Source organism: Gopherus flavomarginatus, chromosome 1, assembly GCF_025201925.1.
Source record: "Gopherus flavomarginatus isolate rGopFla2 chromosome 1, rGopFla2.mat.asm, whole genome shotgun sequence".
In the NCBI taxonomy this organism is placed as follows: domain Eukaryota; kingdom Metazoa; phylum Chordata; order Testudines; family Testudinidae; genus Gopherus; species Gopherus flavomarginatus.
Window position 1 is genome coordinate 126853429 of NC_066617.1, and position 20644 is coordinate 126874072.

Sequence of the window (20644 nt, forward strand, 5' to 3'; positions counted from 1 at the left end):
AAGCAGAGGCGGGCAAACTTTTTGGCCCGAGGGCCACATCTAGGTGGGGAAACTGCATGAAGGGCCATGAATGTAGGGCTGGGCAGGGGGTTGGAGTGTGGGAGGAAGTGCGGTGTGTGGGAGGGGATGTGGTGCACAGGAAGGGGCTCGGGGCAAGGGGTTGGAGTGTAGGAGGGGTGTGGAAAGAGGTTCAGGGCAAGGGGTTCTGGTGCAGGGGAGGTGCGGCGAGGGCTCAGGGGAGGGGGCACACAGAGGGCATTCTGAGAAGGGCAACAAAACTAAGAGGCTTGTTGGAACTTCAGTAGGAAGATAAAAAAAATTATATATAGTGAGGCTAAGCAATGTCCAAAATGGGACACAACAGACTACAATTACTTGAAGGGTACAAACACAGAGGACGAGGAATTACTTAAGGTGGTATAATTAGTATTCCTGGGGGAATTCTGTGACTGTGCACTCGCAGAAAACAACCCACCCCCCCTTGCAAAATTCCTGTGCTTCCATGCAGAAAACAAGGGGGGAAAAGGGGGAAACAGGATGAGCATGGGTAGTTTTCTGGGGAGGATTGCTTCCCTCCCCCTCCTTCCAACAGAGGTGAGGCATGTGCAGAGCTGCCTAGCTGAAGGAGGCTGTGCCTGGGCTCCACTGACTCTGCAGCTGAACGCCGCCTCCAGGTACCTAGTGCCAGTCGTGCTCCTCTTCTGTGTGCTGGGAGCCTTCCTGTTTTTTGTGCAACACTGAGTGCCCATGGTGGGGCTGGGTAAGGGGGGGTGGGAGAAATGAGAGGATGAGGGGAAGAAGGAGGGGTGGAATAGGGCAGGGGGAGGCAAATGTGGGAGTGGAGAGAGGGGAATGGAGAAGGGGATAGGAGAATCGCAGGGGGTGGGGGAGGAGTGAGAGCCTGGCATGCAGCCTCCCCTTGGCAACAGCTGGGGCTGCCCTGTTAAGCAGGCCCATCGAACCCTCAACCTGAAAAGCCCTAGCCCCCTACACCTGGACCTCTCTGTTGAGCCTCCACCCCACTGATCCCCAACCAGCTGCACCTGGACTAACACCTCATCAAGCCCCACTCCTCCAGCACCCAGCCCCCCCCTTCCCCACCGAGCCCCATCTCCCAACACCCAACCTCCCTCCACCCCCCACCATTGAGTCCCAACCACCTTCATCTGGATCCACTGCAAAGTGCCATTGCCCCTGCACCAGGAACTCTCCCAACGAGCCCCTTTGCATTTAGATCTCCCACTGAGCCGCCTGCATCCAGAGACCTCTCAGCCCACACCTGGATCTTCTCACACTAAGCCCCTCCACACTTGGATCCTGCTGGGCTGAGCGCGCTCTCCTACACCTGGCATGCCTGGTACAGAGGGGTGTTTCTGGGAAGGCCCAGGTCTTGTACTGTGTCAGGATTGGGTGCGGCCTCACTGCCAAGTCCTCATACTGGAGGAAGTAGGGGCTTTAGGGTGATCTCCCACCTCAATGCAGCCAGTGGCCTGTGCTCCCCACTGCCATGCTGGAGCCACATTTATGTACTGACAAATAGAATTGGCAGAATTTTAAAATATCGTGCACATAATTTTAAATGTTTTGGCATAAATTAATAACAGGATGAAAACAAGAGTGGCATTTGGGCGGAGTATCAAGGAAACTGGCAGTGAGATATGTTAGATCATTGACATTGTTCTCACCTAGATGTCATGAGATGTTTACAACCATACTGGAAAACCACCAAACACTGAAAGTCTACTGTAATCTTGCACTGGCAGTGTAATAGACACTAGAGAAAGAACAGACCAAGAAACACATCTGTTCTGGTGCACTGAGATGGATAACACACTACTGGAACCTTTCTCTCTCCATACGAGAAGCCGTGGGGAAGAAAAAGGGATCAGGGTGGAGGGGAAAATAAAATAAATAAATAAAAATTATGTTTACAAATAAACCAGTTTAAAATTGAATCTGAATTTAAAACTATGTTAAGACCTAAACTTATTATAACTTTTAAAACAATCATATAAAAAGTAAATATGCTGAATCTATAAGCCTGTATCAAAAACACTGTGTGTTCTATACAAAGAAAGAACCAGAAGGAAAACATTTAACTTTTGAGGTCAAGCTATATTAATATGGCACAACTGGTCAGATACCACATTAAGGGCTTATTTTGTTTAATAAAATTAAGTTGTATATGCTGTTCTGTGTTTAAATTCCAGTTACCATCCTAATGCAGTTTGACACAAATCATGAGCAAAAAGTTAATTATCTAGTAAATAAGCAATATATCATGTATCCGACGAAGCAGGTATTCACCCATGAAAGGTCATACTCCAATACGTTTGTTAGTCTATAAGGTGCCACAGAACTCTTTGCCGCTTTTACAGATCCAGACTAACATGGCTACCCCTCTGATATAAAGAACACAATAGTAGTCAGATATCAGCTCTGACACACAACAGCATAAATTCCATTTATGTTACTGATAAAAACAAATTCAGGATAAATGAGAATGAAAACACGGCAGCAGATTTTAAGTATGCATTAGCAGAAACACAACTAAGTCTACTGATTTAATCCAAACATTTCATTTACATAATGCTATTTTAGCTATATTAAAAAATGCATGTTTAGTCACATGAATGTCCTGAAGATCCCACAATACATGAGGAAACAGTCTGTGCTGACATTAAGACAGACCAACCGACCACAAAGGTTTTCATATTGCTGTCCTCAGTCTTCTGAACTGCTATATAGTTTTCTCATGAAGTATTTCATACCTATTGTGTATTCCCGCCCCTCAGTGCAAGTCTCATTAATGTTAATGGAAACTACGTACATCAAGGAAATTAGATCTTGCCACCTGATAATTTAGAAATTCCACTCAAGGTCCTTATTAGCATCTATTTGTAACATGCTGCTATAAATAATTATTTGCAACCAGAAGTCTTTTAGATTTAATAAGCATTCCTCATGAGCTCGTTTGACAGTTTTAGAGGTAATTTTCTTGTCCATCTGAATAATATTTTCCATTTTGTATCATGAAATGAAAGTAAAAATTAAAAGGCTGCAAAACTAGTACAAACAAAAATTAAGTGCATGGAGACAAAATGCATTTTATATACAAGTTTCTTTCTTTAATAATGATGTTCCTAATATAGTATTAGGAAAAAAGTGTCATTTGTAAACCAACAAGAGATTTTAAAATGAGGTGCAATGAGGAAAAAGGATTCCATGGCAAAGAAAAAGCATGAGATGGGCATCATAAATGAAGAGAGCAGCCTGTGACTAAGGAGAGACACGTAAGGAACAGAGGCCTATGCAGCAATGCAGAATGATCAAGACAACGCATAGCCTAGTGCGGGCTGAAGTTGAAAGACTTCACAGAACGTTCTGAATACCAGGAAGGAAGTTCCAGAAGTATATTCTGAAATAGGAAAGCCGACATAGGTGACAAAGTGCATAAAATGCACTGTAGCAGATAGTTTGGCAGGAAGATTCTGGATCCCTGGAAGTATTTTAGTCAATATGAAAAATTAAAAATTTCAGTTGAAGGCCAAGATAAAATCTGACTGCTTTTGGAAATAGTAGTAACTGGGCTCATGCTACCACACAAGAAATGTGTTGGGGAAAAGAGTCTGAAGTAGAGCTGTTGATTTAATCAGTCAACTCACGTGATTAACTTAAAAAAATTGTGATTAATCGCAGTTTGAATTTTTTCCCCCTACATTTTCAAATATATTGATTTCAATTACAACACAAAATACCAAATGTACAGTGCCCACATTATACACCAATGTGAGGAGACTAGGTAACAAAATGGAGGAACTAGAGTTATTGGTACAGGACGTGAAACTGGCTATTACAGGGATAACAGAAACATGGTAGAATAGTAGTCATGGCTGGAGTACAGGTACTGAAGAGTATGTGCTGTTGAGGAAAGAGAAATAAAGGCAAAGGTGGTGAAGTACTGTATATCAATGATGAGGTAGACTGTAACGAAATAAGAAGGGATGGAATGCATAAGACAGTCTGTCTGAGCAAAAATCACACTGGGGAAGAAAGCTACTAGAGCCTCCCCTGAGTTAGTGCTTGGAGTGTACTACAGACTGCCAGGATCCAATTTGGATATGGATAGAGACCTTTTTAATGAAGTAAATACCAATGGAAATTGTGTGATCATGGGAGACTAACTTCCCAGATATAGACTGGAGGACAAGCGCTAGTAAGGGCTCAGATTTTCCTAGATGCCCCGCTCTGTGCAGCTCCCAGAAGCAGCGCCATGTCCCCCCTCCAGCTCCTATGGGTAAGGGCACCCAGGGGGGCTCCACACACTGCCACCCGCCCCAAGCACCACCCCCACAGCTCCCATTGGCCAGGAACCGTGGTCAGTGGGAGCTGCAGGGGTGACACCTGCAGACAGGGCAACGTGCAGAGCTGTCTGGCCATACAGGAGCTGGAGGGGGGACATGCCGCTGATTCTGGGTGCTGCTTGAGGTAAGTGCCTCCAGGAGCCTGCACCCCTGCACCATCTGGTCATATTATGTAGTTTTTTTTAACTGTAGGAAATTAAGGTATTCAAGCAGGGAGTCCAGTGCCCTAACTCCCTACCCCAGCCCTGATTCCCCTTCCGCCCTCTGAACCCCTCGGTCCCAGCCCACAGTATCCTCCTGACCCCCAACCCCTCATCCCCAGCCAGAGCCCTCATCCCCACCCCACACTCCAACCCCCTGACCAGAGGCCCCCCCCCTACACCCGATTCCTCATTTCTGGCCCCACTCCACAGCCCTCATCTCCAGTCAGAGCCCTCACCCCCAATTTCATGAGCATTCATGGCCAGCCATATTATTTCCATACGCAGATGTGGCCCTTGGGCAAAAAAGTTTGCCCACCCCTGTTCCTGATCCTCTCCTTGTATGAGGGACAGACTAACATCAAAAGCACAGCTCAAAAACAAAACAAACAACACAACTCAAAATATTAAGGTGCCAATGTTTCTGTAAGTTATTTTTCCTGACACAGTGATTTAAAAAAATCCTTATGAATTTAAGCTACAGTGCAACAACCCATGTTTTGTAATTTTTATAATACTATGCCATGTGTGAATGAACCATTGGTGCATAGGTCCAAAGTCCTTGTCAAATATAATACAGTCAAGCTACACAGTAATGGTCTAGGAATGCACACCCTGATTTGGCTGATTTTTTTAACTGAGACTACAAGGCACGTGTACAGTTGCTGCTCCATCTGGTCATATTATGTAGTTTTTTTTAACTGTAGGAAATTAAGGTATTCAAGCATTGTCAGGTGATCAGAAAGTACATGCTAACTCAGCCTGAAAGATATCATCTGTTGCATAAACAAGATGCCACCACAGGTGTGTCATTTAGAGCACACCTTCGGTCATTAGTGCTTCATGAAAAAATGTTCTGTTTAGAGGTGATTCAGACATGTTTTCTATTTTCTTCTCCATTTTTCTTCAGTCATCTTTATCAAAAGTATTTGAAGGCAGCCATCACTGTGATATTTAAGTTCCTGAAGCAAGCCACAGTCCCTTTATAAGTAATATCAAATTCCTCCACAACAACTAACTGTGCTGCCAAGAAGAGCATTATGACTAGGGAGTCTAGAAATCAGTTTGCAATGGAAAAAACACAGCATTTGTGTTTTTACAGAGAACCTTTATTTTTTTATATTTTATGAAAAATTAGCACATTAGGGCTGCCAACAATCTCAGTTAATGCATGCGAGCAACGCAAAACAAATTAACTAGATTAAAAAATAGTCATGATTAATCACACTGTTAATAAAATAATTTAAATTTATAAAAATATTTTGATGTTTTTCTACATTTTCAAATATATTGATTCCAATTACAACACAGAATACAGCATGTACAGTGCTCATTTTATATTGTTTTTTATTACAAATATTTGCACTGTAAAAAAGATAAAAGAAATAATATTTGTAAAAGTCACCCCTAAAGACCATTTCACTGAGTTTGGTGAGGTCAAATTTCATGTTGATAGTAATATGCTGTTCTGTACATTACGTTTGAAGGCAGACAACTGTAGAACACATGGAAAGCACTAAACTGAATGAAAACTAAAGAAAACAAGGAGGCTAAAACAGCATGGCCATCAACAGCAGCAAAAAACAATACATTGTGTCTGGTTCATTCTATTAATTTTATTATAATGACTGATGGCACTGGTAGGCTTCAAACTTGCTTAAAACTGTAAATATATCAATAAAACACGTACAATTGATATTTGTGTGTGTATATATGTAGTGACTAAGAAAACTAAAATACAGTGTTTCATTTTAATTGTGGAAAAACATGGATTTTTATGCTGTATCAGATGGAAGGGGGGGGGTCGGGGGCTGTTAAATCACAAAAAACTAGGATCCCTGATTATGACTTAAGGTGATGGACATACAGATGAACACAGCCTACAATTTGTTCTCATAAAAATGTCCTTAATAGTAATAAAATGGGAAATATGATCCATTAGTAGAAATGTTGTTATTTAGAGTTTAGATTTCCCAGGAGACATCAGCAGATCTTCAAGTGCACTGCAAGGGACAAGACCAAAAATATTACCAACAATCAAAACAAAACATGCTTAATATCATATTGCAAGCTGTTTAAAATGTTTTAGTATTTCACTGATATTCACTTGTGAAAAATTAAAATGAAAAAATGTCTAATTTTCTTTTTTTTACTATATATAAGGGCTGTCAAGCGATTAAAAAAAATTGTGATTAATTGCACTGTTAAACAATCACAGAATACCATTTCTTTTAAATATTTTTTTGATGTTTTCTACATTTTCAAATATACTGATTTCAATTACAATAGAATACAAAGTATACAGGACTCACTTTATATTTTTAATTACAAGTATCTGTACTGTAAAAAACGAAATAAATAGTATTTTTCAATTCACCTAATAAAAGTCCTGTAGTGCAATCTCTTTAACATGAAAGTTGAGCTTACAAATGTAGAATTATATACAAAAAAAGTGCACTCAAAAAGAAATAAAGGTAAAACTTCAGCGCCTACAAGTCCACTCAGTCCTACTTCTTGTTCAGCCAATGACTAACACGAACAAGTTTGTTTACCTTTGCAGGAGATGATGTTGCCCGCTTCTTGTTTACAATGTCACTTGAAAGTGAGAACAGGCATTCTCATGGCACTCTTGTAACTGGTGTTGCAAGATATTTATGTGCCAGATGCACTGAAGATTAATATGTCCCTTCATGCTTCAACCACCATTCCAGAGGACATCCATTCATGCTAAACGACAGGTTCTGCTCAATAACAATCCAAAGCAATGCAGATTGACGTATGTTCATTTTCATTATCTGAGTCAAATGCCACCAACAGAAGGTTGATTTTCTTTTTGGTGGTTTGGGTTTTGTAGTTTCCACAGAGTGTTGCTCTTTTCAAATTTCTGAAAGCATTCTCCACATCTTATCCTTCAGATTTTGGAAGGCACTTCAGACTATTAAACCTTGGCTTGAGCGCCGTAGCTATCTTTAGAAAACTCACACTGATACCTCCTTTGAGTTTTGTCACATCTGCAGAGAAAGTATTCTTAAAATGAGCAGCATGTGCTGGGTCAGCATCCAAGACTGCTATAACATGAAATATATGGCAGAAAAAGTGCAAAACTGAGCATGGGACATACAATTCTTCCCCAAGGAGTTCAGTCACAAATTTAATTAACACATTTTTTAAATTAATGTTATAAGCATGTTCTCTGGAATGGTGACCGAAACATGAACGGGCATATGAATGTTTAGCATATCTGGCACGTAAATACTTTACAATGCTGGTTACAAAAATGCCATATAAATGTGTGTTCTCATTTTCTGGTGACATTGTAAAGAAGAAGCAGGCAGCAATATCTCCTGTAAATGTAAACAAACGTATTTGTCTTAGCAATTGGCTGAATGAGAAGTAGGACTGAGTGGACTTCTAGGCTCTGAAGTTTTACATTACTTTGTTTTTTAATGCAGTTATGTAACAAAGATTGCACTACAGTACTTGTATGGAGGTGAATTGAAAAATACTATTTCTTTTATCATTTTTACAGTGCAAATATTTATAATGAAAATATACTTTTATTTCAATTACAAACACAGAATACAATATAAATGAAAATGTTGAAAAACATCCAAAATGTTTAATATATTTCAATTAGTATTCTATTAACAGTGATATTAAAAAAACAGTGATTAATTTTTTCGAGTTAATCGTGTGAGTTAACTGTGATTAATCAACAGCCGTAATACACACACACACACACACACTCTGCTGTCCCCATTCTACTTTTTAAACTTCAGAATAAGCCTGTTTAATAGAAGAAAGTTCAAAATAGTTTAGCCACAACCAAAACACTTAAAATCTGAAGCCAGACAATAGCCATAACACACACCAGGAAAGTTCCAGAACAGAAAAGGAACACAGATGAAGACAACCAAGGAAAGGAAGTAGTGGCCCAAATCAAGACAGACAATCAATCCCATGGGTGATGGAAGGAGAACAAGGAGGAACAGGAGTACAAGTGGCATGGGGTATAAAATAGAAAGAAAAAGGTTATTTCAGTAACAAAAGTAGGAACCTTACTAGCAGAGTCCTGGCTTAGGTGGTTGTACTTGGTACCAACAATAGAAGAATTACATTCTTGTGCAAACTATGAAGCCTAAAAAAGCAAATATACTGATGAATGCAAGTAATCAAGCATCGGTGGGGGGGAGAGGGTAGCTCTATGAAGTAAGTGGCAGATCGCTATAAATCCTGAAGAGATCTAAGACACAGGTGCTTTCAAGAAGATCTAGAGGAAAGTGATGATGACTTTATGATACAAGTGCTTAGGGCCTTAGATAGGTGTATCAGGTATCATGCAAATCTAAACAAAAAAAGTGTGTAAATAAATATATCATTTTGATTTACATTAATTGACGCTTGCTGTTAAGAGAGTTCAGAAGATGAGAGGCTTTCATCGACATCCTCACCACCCTATAGTGGAGACATGAGGGACACTGCATTGAAATAAGAGAAATGGTGGATAGATACAGGGGGAGCTACCCACTGCCCCAGAATGTTAAACTGAGTGGTGGTAACAAAGGTAAAATAATCAATTAAATCTTCTAAGGCATCCCTGTTATGAAATGATCCAATACTTATGGCACAGGTCTTTGACAAGATGCATTATGGGGATTTTGAGATGACTTGTCAGAAGGGCAAGTGGAATTTCCATATTGGAACAGACTCATGGATCCATCCTGAGCTAATGAGGTAGATCAGTCTCCTGTACTTATTCTATCCTTGATCTCTGTCAAGATTGGTAACAAGGATTTCACTTGTGGTGGGACAGCTGGAAAGCAGATGAGATGACCATCTTTATGTTACATTGGCCACCAAAACCTGTGACAAAGGTTTTCTCATTACTAATAAGGGAGTGACCGAACAGCTAGCTGAAGGCACTAAAGAACTTAAAAGGAAAGTGGCAAGATTCACTCAGTCTCACAACCACACAGCACAAAGCCTAGGAGGTGAAAAGTTAATACTAGACAAGTGAAACTTCAAGTTTCCTTATGAAGTCATTATCAAATTATCATCTTTTCTAAAAGTCTACATTTCATTTCATCCTTAATACTGACTCCAGCCAACTTCAGAATGAAACAAGGAAGACCAAAATCTGCTGTTAGACCAGTGGAACTGGAGATATTTATGCTGCTTAAGCTAAATTTTTGATGACACTGCTCTGGATTATTGTAACCAAGGCCAATGAAGCAAGAGGAAGAGCAGTCTTAAGTATTTGGAGGTAAAAATAGAAACAGTTCTACATTGCTCCTAGCTTTTTCCCAGGTGCCACTCTTCTCGTCAGATTTAAACACAACAGCCACATGAAGAAAAATCTTTAGTAGAGGACTTTGTCTTTCCATATACTGCTGGCAGAAAGAGGCAGTTTGATCATTTACTTTGGAATTCTTCCCTGTACGTGGATAGGGACACAGAGAAGCAGTACAGAATGATTATTTCCTTATTTCGGAACCAATTCTGTATTATGCAACACTTATCACTAGACTTTCTAATAAAATTATGCACCCATTCTGAAGCATTACAGTGCATACGTATAAATGGTTAAGCAGGGGTTCTCAAACTGGGGATCGTGAGGTTATTATGTGGGGGGTCGCATGCTGTCAGCCTCCACTCCAAACCCTGCTTCACCTCCAGCATTTATAATAGTGTTAAATATTTTTTAGGAGTCTTTTTAATTTATAAGGGGGGCGGTCACACTCAGAGGCTAGCTGTGTGAAAGGGGTCACCAGTAAAACAGTTTGAGAACCACTGGGTTAAAGGATTTTCCTCCTTTGCCCAAATGTTAAGCTAACAATTATTTAGAAAAAATAATTTTAAATGGACACACTAGTATAATATTTATAAATACAACTAATTACAAATCTTAAAAGAAGGAATGATTAAGCAGCAGCAGACTATTCTAAAATGCAAAGCAACTGGAAGACACACTAACTTGGAATGGTTTTGCCCATTTCACTTTACATTCTTGCAAGTAAAAGTTAGTAAATTTACTAAGTTAAACTTTGGACTTTCTACTCTTCCAACACACTATACTGACAGTATGAATATAAAGAGCAAAGGTGGCTAGATGTAGAGTTCAATTATGAGAAAATCCACACTACTGACTAGTTCTGTCCACTCAACAAGTTCCTAGGCTACTCTGCCACAGTCCTACTACATTTCAGACTAGTCAAACCTGTATTCCACTATGTATCTCCAGCTTTTAATTTCTTTGCTAGATGTGTGGTCCTCCTCTCTCTTCTGTCCCAGTAAAGCCAATACAGACTTCTCTCAAAATCTATTTTGGTCTAGCACCCCACTGCACTGATCTTTGGAGCAGAAGTTTGTGAATGCACGTTCTCGCTTCTACTGTTACTTGTGTGCAACATTTTAAAAATATACTAGACTGCAAAAGAATGATGATTGAAGGAATCTCAGTATGAATAAAGTTCAGTTGCACAAAGGCACAGAAGAACAAAATGACAAAACCTGCATACCTATTTTTAAGACCATGACTTTTCTACTTGGCTGAAAAATAATTTCTATTAGTTTCTTAGAGCAATTTTTATAGTTGTCTAAAAATATATTTATTACATTAGTTATAGCATGTTCATGATCAAAAGAACCAAGCATCAGTCTACAGGGGGTTTCATTTTGTGAACTCACAGCTTGGAACAGAGGCAGAATTATGAATGTGATATTCCACCGCTATAAACAGCACTAAAATGTTACCAAGAAAAAGCGTCAGTTGCTAAGCAATAAGGTTTCAGTTTCATTTACCTGTTCTCCTGTGCATGAAAAGAAATACATGAAACTGAAATGTGGAAAGGCAACTGGACTTGATGGTGTGTCTAATTATTATTCCTTTGGGACAGGAATATAGAAGTGGCTGCTTGTCTTCTTTAACTCTTGCATGGAGACAACGCAGATACCCAGGCTGTGGAGCAGACAAGTGGCTGCACTACTCAAATCACATAAAAAACCTTGACTCTGCAAAGAGCTATCACCCAATATCCATATATTACTCAACCTACAAGCAATATGAGAGGATTATAATGCATACAATATCACAAATAGTGGAAGGGTAGCTGACTGATGACCAAGCTGTTTTCTGCTTCGGATATTCATGCTATGGCAAAGTTGCAAATCTAACTCAATACATCTAAAATGGTTTAGAATCTTGTTTCTCTGTTAGCTGCTAATGAATCTGCGAACCACAGTGCAGTCTATTGAAATTGGCAAGAATTCTGAGAAATAGCAAGATGGTCCAGGTCATCTCCTCCCTGCTTGCGGATAGACTTTTTTGTTGAGATGGATGGTCAAAAAATTCAACAGCATGCTCACCAGAATGGACTGCCCCATGATTCTATCAGCCTTGCTGCTTAATGTTTACACAGAATTCCCTCAACATGTGAAGATTCATTTATGCAGATCTTTGTATCACCCCCCAATCAGAAAGATTTGAGGACATTGAGCGCATTCTAATTGGCTCTCTGAGCGTACCTGGAAAATATTATCACATATGGTTCCTGAATGCCAATCTTAGGAAGCCCCAAGTGTGCACCTTTCACATGAAAAACCCTCACCATGCAAAAACTTCAGATATCATGGGATGGAACAATACTTGAGCATTATGAGTATCTGGTGTAGCTTGGGCTCAGATCAGACTGAATGCTGACATTCAAAGACCATCAAGAAGCTAAACAAAAAAGGGAATTCCAGGAGTTGTGTACTGCATAAACTAGCTAATAAAAAAGAGGAGCTGACCCCCAAAAAGTCTGAGCAACCAGTCTCACCCTGTGTTACTCAACTGCGGAGTATTGTGGTCCAGTATGGTCATGCTTCAGCCACACATACAAAATTGATACTGAACTCGATCGATCCTGTAGGATCACCACAGGGACTTTGAAACAGACTCCCACACGGTTGCTATGCTGCCTCAAGGGGACTGCAACACCATCAGTGAGGCAGGATGCCTTGAGTAAAAAGGAGACAAAAAATCAAGTGTCCATACAGTGGATATCTTAGATCATACATATTCTACCACCCAAAAGGCTGAAATTCAGAAAGATCTTTGCCTCTGAAAATCTCTTACCCCAAAAAAACCACTGTGGAAAGTTACAGTGAAACAAATTGAAGGGGAATATTGATCATCTTGGAGAACCTGGTTCCTTTAGAACTCTCTTGCCTTCCCCAAGGCACTGACATTGTACGAACATACTGGTGTACTCTAAACTGAGACAGAGCTGGGGTGGCAAAGACTGGTCATAATATGACCAAGTGGAAGCTGAGGAATAGCCTCAAATGTCAATGTGGACAGCCTTGGCAAACACTTTAACATTACCTGTGCCCTGTCAACATCCTGTACTTTTGAAGATAAGCTATTGAAATAAGTGACACAATCATGTCAAACATAAGAATGGCCATACTGGGTCAGACCAAAGGTCCCTCCAGCGCAGTATCTTGTCTACCAACAGTGGCCAATGCCAGGTGCCCCAGAGGGAGTGAACGTAACAGGTAATGATCAAGTGATCTCTCTCCTGCCATCCATCTCCATCCTTTGACAAACAGAGGCTAGGGACACCATTCCTTACCCATCCTGGCTAACAGCCATTAATGGACTTAGCCTCCATGAATTTATCTAGTTCTCTTTTAAACCCTGTTATAGTCCCAGCATTCACAATCTCCTTAGGCAAGGAGTTCCACAGGTTGACTGTGCGCTGTATGAAGAACTTCCTTTTATTTGTTTTAAACCTGCTGCCTACTAATTTCATTTGGTGGCCCACAGTTCTTGTATTATGGGAACAAGTAAATAACTTTTCCTTATTCATTTTCTCCACACCACTCATGATTTTATATATCTCTATCTTATCCCCCCGAGTCTCCTCTTTTCCAAGCTGAAAAGTCCTAGCCTCTAATCTCTCCTCATATGGGACCCATTCCAAACCCCTAATCATTTTAGTTGCCCTTCTCTGAACCTTTTCTTCTAATGGCAGTATATCTTTTCTGAGATGAGGAGACCACATCTGTATGCAGTATTCAAGATGTGGGAGTACCATGAATTTATATAAGGGCAATAAGATTATTCTCTGTCTTATTCTCTAGCCCTTTTTGAACAATTCCCAACATCCTGTTTGCTTTTTTGACTGTAGCTGCACACTGCGTGGCTATCTTCAGAGAACTATCCTTGATGACCCCAAGATCTCTCTCCTGATTAGTTATAGCTAAATTAGCCCCCATCATATTGTATGCATAGTTGGGGTTATTTTTTCCTATGTGCATTACTTTACATTTATCCACATTAAACTTCATTTGCCATTTTGTTGCCCAAGCACTTAGTCTTGTGAGATCTTTTTGAAGTTCTTCACAGTCTGCTTTGGTCTTAACTATCTTAAGCAGTTTAGTATCGTCTGCAAACTTTGCCACTTCACTGTTTACTCCTCTCTCCAGATCATTTATGAGTAAGTTGAATAGGACTGCTCCTAGGACTGACCTTTGGGGAACACCACTAGTTACCCCACTCCATTCTGAAAATTTACCATTTATTCCTACCCTTTGTTCCCTGTCTTTTAATCAGTTCTCAGTCCATGAAAAGATCTTCCCTCTTATCCCATGACAACTTAATTTACGCAAGAGTCTTTGGTGAAGGACCTTGTCAAAGGCTTTCTGGAAATCTAAGTACACTATGTCCACTGGATCCATGTTTTTTGACTCCTTCAAAGAACTCTAAAAGATTAGTAAGATATGATTTCACTTTACAGAAACCATGTTAACTTTTGCCCCAAAGATTTATGTTCTTCTATGTGTCTGACAATTTTATTCTTTACTATTGTTTCAACTAATTTGCCCGCTCTGTAAATGCTGGGATCACCATTAGAGCCCATTTTAAATATTGGCATTGCATTACCTATCTTCCAGTCATTAGGTACAGAAGCTGATTTAAAGGGCAGGTTACAAACCATAGTTAATAGTTCTGCAATTTAACATTTGAGTTCTATCATAACTCTTACGTGAATGCCATCTGGTCCTGGTGACTTGTTACTGTTAAGTTGATCAATTCCAAAACCTCCTCTAATGACACTTCAATCTGTGACAATTCCTCAGATTTGTCACCTACAAAGGACGGCTTGGGTTTGGGAATCTCCCTAACATCCTCAGCCATGAAGACTGAAGCAAAGAATTCATTTAGTTTCTTCGCAATGACTTTATCGTCTTTAAGTGTTCCTTTTATATCTCGATCGTATAGGGGCCCCACTGGTTGTTTAGCAGGCTTTCTGCTTCAGATGTACTTAAAAAAAAAATTTTTGTATTACCTTTGGAGTTTTTGGCTAGTTGTTCTTCAAACGTCTTTTGGGTTTTTCTTATTAAATTTTTTACACTTAATTTGGCAGTATTTATGCTCCTTTCTACTCACCTCACTAGGATTTGACTTTCACTTTTTAAAAGACGCCTTTTTGTCTCTCATTGCTTTTACATAGTTGTTAAGCCAGGGCGGCTCTTTTTCAGTACTTTTACTGTGTTTTTTAATTTGGGGCACAAATATAAGTTGGGCCTCTATAATGGTGAAGAGTGTCCATGCAGCTTGCAGGGATTTCACTCTAGTCACTGTATCTTTTAATTTCTGTTTAACTAATCTCCTCATTTTTGCATAGTTTCCCTTTCTGAAATTAAATGACACAGTGCTGGGCTGTTGAGGTGTTCTTCCCACCACAGGAATGTTAAACATTATGATCACTATTTCCAAGCAGCTCTGTTAGAGTTACCTCTTGGACCAGATTCTGCACTCCACTCTGGACTAAATGGAGAATTGCCTCTCCCCTTGTGGATTCCTGTACCAGCTGCTCCAAGAAGCAGTCATTTAAAATATTGAGAAATTTTGTCTCTGCATTTCATCCTGAGGTGATATGTAACCAGTTGATATGGAAATAATTGAAATTCCCCACTATTATTGAGTTCTTTATTTTGAGAGCCTCTCTAATCTCCCTTAGAATTCCATAGTCACTATCACTGTCCTGGTCAGGTGGTTGATAATAGCTCTTGGGTGCAGTTCTGGAGCAACAAGCTATGATGATCATGGGCAAGAACAAAAATATCCTCAAAAGAATATTTTTCTTAAGATTCAACCCACAAATAACAAAAGCAAAATAAGGAATTTTCTGGAACAATATTCTTTTCCATTCTTAAAAACCTGAAAGTTGTTTCTTGCACAACTGACCAAAATATGTTGCACTGTGAAAGGATTTAATGAAACGGAAAGGGTTTTTAAATCTTTAAAAATTGCCCACGTGGATCCTCCACTCCTGGAATAAGAATGCCATGTTGTTGCTTGTCGTGAGTGCACTTATGCCAGGAAGCCACAATCTAGAAGAACCACTGTAACTATTTATTAACTAACTGTTCTTTAAGCAAAAACTAATGTTGAAAATAACTAGAGTAAACGTGTAGGCAATTTCAACAAGTATAGCTGTTACACATTAATCTTAAATTTACAGCTGATACTATCTGATATAATGCATGTTTGCCAAATTTATTCCCTTCTTATGTAATTTAAAATGATTTCAGTCAAATTAAGATCCCATTACTATAGAGCAGTCAGCTTTTACGGAGATTTATTTTTGCATCTGTTTCCTTGGGGAGTATCACTAAAATTAAGTAAGAAATTTCCACACATTAACAACATTTGGAAACTATGATTTGAAAATGTGTATCATAAATGCTGAAATATATTCAGGCTGCAACTTGCAACTACAGAGGCAGCGAGTGTTAAAACAAATCTCCAGCAAACTCCTGAGGCTAGATTAAGTATATTCTAGAAGCATAAGCTTCAGTAAGATTAGCTGGCCCCAGACAAATGATTCGTCATACCTACGAGCAAAGGCCATATAACTAACTCAACAGGCAAAGTGCTGGATTTTTTGAATGCAGAATTAGGAAAGAGGCTAGGCAGGCTCAATCAGCAACTTGGTTTTAACTACGTCAAATAGGGACGATACCCATCCACTTATCAAAAGGGTGAGATAACCAGTACTGAGCCAAAACACAGAAACCTTTCAATATCCGTCTAACCGACCGTTTAATTTCAAGTGTACTGAAACTGAAAGCGTGTGACGGGAGAGAGACTTGGCAAATGGTGGCGTTCGCTACATCCTGCCTGCGGCTCAGCGCTGGAGGAGGGTGTCTCGGGCCCTGGCTGATAAGCGGCCTCCATCCTACCCACCCTGCGCGGCTCCGAGGAGCTGGCACCCGCTCTCCCACGCCCCGAGCTGGCCGGGCAGCCGTAGCCAGCGGGAGGCTTTGCACAGAACAAGCCCTGCAGGCCGGGGCCTGTCCCAGCCGGGCCCCTCCTTCATTAAAGCCCCGCACGAAGCAGGGGCTGAGCCACGCACAGCGGATGGGCCTTTTAAACGCGTCGCCTGGAAGACGGTCGGGGGCAAAAAAACAAACAAACCCTCCGCCAGGAAATGGGCGTATGGGGGCGGGGAGCCGGGGGAGAATTGGGGGGATCGGCGCGCATCGCGAGGGGTGATTGTGGGGGGAGATGCTGGGGGCTAATTTTGAGAGGGGAGAAACTGTGGCGCCAGGAACTGATGGGGAGGGGCCGGGAAGGGGTCGGCGCTGCACCCACCTGGCTGGGCTCCCTGGCAAACGGGACTCAGCCCCAGGCCCGGTACGGGGGGGATTCTCCGCGCCCCCAGTGGCCGCCCAGCCCCGATCCGGGCCCCCCGCGGGGCCCCGCTATCCCCCCCGGCCGATACCTGCAGCGTCACCTCCTCGGGGCTCCAGTGCGGCCGCAGACGACGCAGCAGCTGCAGGGCTCCCTCGCGGCAGCCGGGCCCATCCACGTCGCTCAGGGCGATGTCCAGCTTGGGCACCTCGGGCGAGCCGGGCGGGACGTGGATGTAGTTGGCCATAGCGGGTGGGCGGGCGGCGCTGGGGTCCGGCGACAGCTCGTGACTCTCGGCAGAGAAACCTGCGGCTGGTGCTGGGGGGAATTTCCACTTCGGTCCCGATACAGCAGCTGCGACTCCGCCTCCCCCGGCTCCGTCTGAGGCGCAGGGCAGCCTGGGAAAGTGGTGGGCGGGGTCATCTCCCGGGGCTATAGCGGCCGGTTCCCCCTCCCCCCACCCCTCCTGCCCCGCCCGGGACAGCGCCCCGCGCCCTCCAGCTTGCGTCACCTGCAGCGCCACCCGTCCTGCAGCTCCCTCCATTGTCCTGTCTGCATCTTTCCTTCCCCCCTCCCTCATCATCCCCCCCCATCTTCATGTCTGGATCTTTCCTTCCCCACTTCCCGCTCATTCCCCCCCCCATCTCCCAGGCTGCATCTTTCCTTCCCCACTCTCCCATCATCATCCCCATCTCCATGTCTGCATCTTTCTTTCCCCATTCTCCGCCCCCCACACACCCCCATCTCCCGGGCTGCTCCTTTCCTTCCCCACTCCCTCATCATCCCCCCCATCTCCATGTCTGCCTCTTTCCTTCATCACTCCCTCTTCATCCCTCCTCCCCATCTCCATGTCTGCATCTTTCCTTCCCCATTCTCCCCCCTTCCCCCTACACCAATCGCCCTGGATGCATCTTTCCTTCCCCACTCCCTCATCCTCTTCCCCTGTCTCCCTCCCAATCTCCCTGGCTGCATTTCTCCTTTCCCTCTCCCTCAACTTTCTGGCTGGATTTACTCTCTGCTGCCCCCAGGGAATTTTTTTTGTGTGCTTTAATGAATAACCCATCTACATAACATCCCTCTTTTTACCTGCCTATATCCATATGAAGCATCCAAGGAAGTGATTAATGAAAGCAGTTCATTATTTTAATGGAAAAATCAAATGCAAAAGATTAACCCTAAGGTATAAGTCACCTTGCCTTTCACCTCTTAGTTTAGCTCTGCTTAATATGAGGTAATTTACAACAGAAGTGAGAACACCGTATCTGTGTGGAACAAAGGTCAATTTGTGGTTAAAGGAGGGACATTTGACACACCCTAGTTTACTTGCTGTTGTCCTTTTGCATTGTGTTCATTTTTCCTCTAAGGTGTGTGCCATTTTCAAACTTTATTTTTCCCTGAATATGAGTTATTCTCCTAACCAACTTTTTTCCCCTCACTCTTTTCTCTTTCTGTAGTTTCAACTGTAACTCTGTGCAATAGCGTTTACAGACTTAGGCTTAGATCCTCATTGGTTTGTAGGCTCCTAGCTTCCATTGGTTTTAGTGGAAGTTAGAAGCATAAATACTTTTGAGGATCTGGGCCTTAGCCAACCCTAAAAGCCACTTCCAGAGAATTTACCCAAATTTCAACATCTGCCTAATAATCACCCTACCTTTCCTTAAGTAACATGGAGGAGTTATGCAATGTGAACCTTGCTTTTGTCAAGGTTTACAAGCCAATTTGAGTTAATTCCATGTCTTTATGGGTTGGAGTGCACATTTTCAAAGCCAGACTCTCCATCACAGCTTGACTCTTCCCCAAGTTAGAAAAAATGTGCTTTTGGAACCGGTAATCCTGTTTTCCAGCTGACTCTGATGTTATCCTGTAAAGATCACCATAAACAGCAGTCCGCATAACATTTTCAAAATTAATGATTTAGAGAAACATATATAGGCATTGATCAGTTTCCCAGTTCTTGTTACTATTGTATAGGGATGGACTACCCCAATGCAGCATCTTGCAGCCCAAGGCAGTTTTCCCTAATTGAGGCAGCAGTAGGTTCACTTTAACAGGCCAGGGCAAGGAGAAGCCAACATATAGTAACAACATAGAATGTCCTATTTTAATAAAATTTCAGGACAGGAGCAATTACAACACACAGTTCATAAGGTCCTCACCTCTGAACCCTCCCATTACCTAAAATTCACAAAAAAAAAGTCTCTGAGTCTAGTTAGGCTACTCTGAAGCTAAAGAGAAACCACCACCCACTGCAGCCTACATGGGTTCTACTCCCTTCTGTCTTGCTCAGCTTCCTGATCCTGTATAATACCCAGCTCTAGGCTGAGGTTGGCTGAAGCTACTTGAAAAACTCACGTGAAAAAGTAGCATATACACCTTCACAAATTTTATTATAAAGCACATTTACTACAGCAGTGACTAAGGATCAACAAAGAATAGGGTCCTGTTGTGTTAGGCAGTATACAAACACAGAGTAGTACAGTCCCTGTTGATAGACTCAAGGTACATTCTTTTCATCATGCTGGACCCTAAACCTGGAACAGCCTCCTTGTCAACCAGTAAGTAACTTCTCCATCCTCTTTTAAATCCTGCCTCTTCTCTTCTCATCAATAATCTTTGTAATCTCCCTTCACCTGAAGATTTGTTCTTACTTTTCTCTAGAGTTTGTATTGTGTTTATAATGTAAACACTCTAGGGCAAAGATATATTTATCTATACAAAACATCATATAAACTAAATGGGCATCTGCTGTGTTTTAAGGGACAACTCAGTGTGTGTGATATAATGTTATTTGTGTAAACATCTTATTCCATGTAAATTGCCTATTTTCCATAAAGTCCTGATAATACATTGAGATCCTTTCAGGGTTGCAATGGTGGTAACTAGATAGACATGGGCCTGAATCAAAATCCTAAATCCAAACACTTCAGAAGTCTGAGTAATTTAGAATCCATATCTAAATGTCATAGTTTGATTACTGTTAGAAATGCAGTCAACTTCTGGCCTACCCTTTTGATTACTTCTAAATACATCCACTCACACCCCTTGATTTTTTGAAAACTGTTTCCTGCTCTTCCCCATCCCATCTTTTTTTCATTCCTCCATTTTCTCCATTATTCCTCACCATCATTTCTCTTCAGTTTCTCCTTTTTCTTTATATCTATTTTCTAAACTCAAACCTGGCTCTAAATTTACACTGTAAGAAAAACTTTTTCTTCTAAATGACATCAGAACAGTTTTAAACATGTTTGAAAAATCTCATCCTTCATACACACGAAGTTTCCTCTGGAAATGGCATGACAAATGTCAAAGGCTGAACCTGCCAGCATGCTTATATGAGTTCTTAATTTCAACAAGAGGGTTCATTCTAAATCAGGGATCTGGTCCTGCAAACTCTG

General features: G+C 41.5%; 1 protein-coding gene and 1 long non-coding RNA gene across 2 annotated transcripts in view; both read right to left on the bottom strand.

Moving 5' to 3' along the window:
* ETNK1 (ethanolamine kinase 1) overlaps nt 1-17645 on the bottom strand; it is a 54857-nt gene extending 37212 nt beyond the window's left edge. Inside the window, exon 1 of the mRNA XM_050969163.1 lies at nt 17341-17645. Within this exon, the coding sequence (XP_050825120.1) occupies nt 17341-17496 (156 nt within the window). The 5' untranslated portion in view covers nt 17497-17645. The remainder of the gene's footprint in view (nt 1-17340) is intronic.
* Nucleotides 5059-11340, bottom strand: LOC127030178 (uncharacterized). Its single transcript, XR_007768322.1, has 2 exons — nt 8627-11340; nt 5059-6567 (listed from the first exon to the last, which is right to left on the bottom strand). It is a non-coding gene; the product is annotated as an uncharacterized LOC127030178 (long non-coding RNA).
* Nucleotides 17646-20644: the final 2999 nt, after the last annotated feature.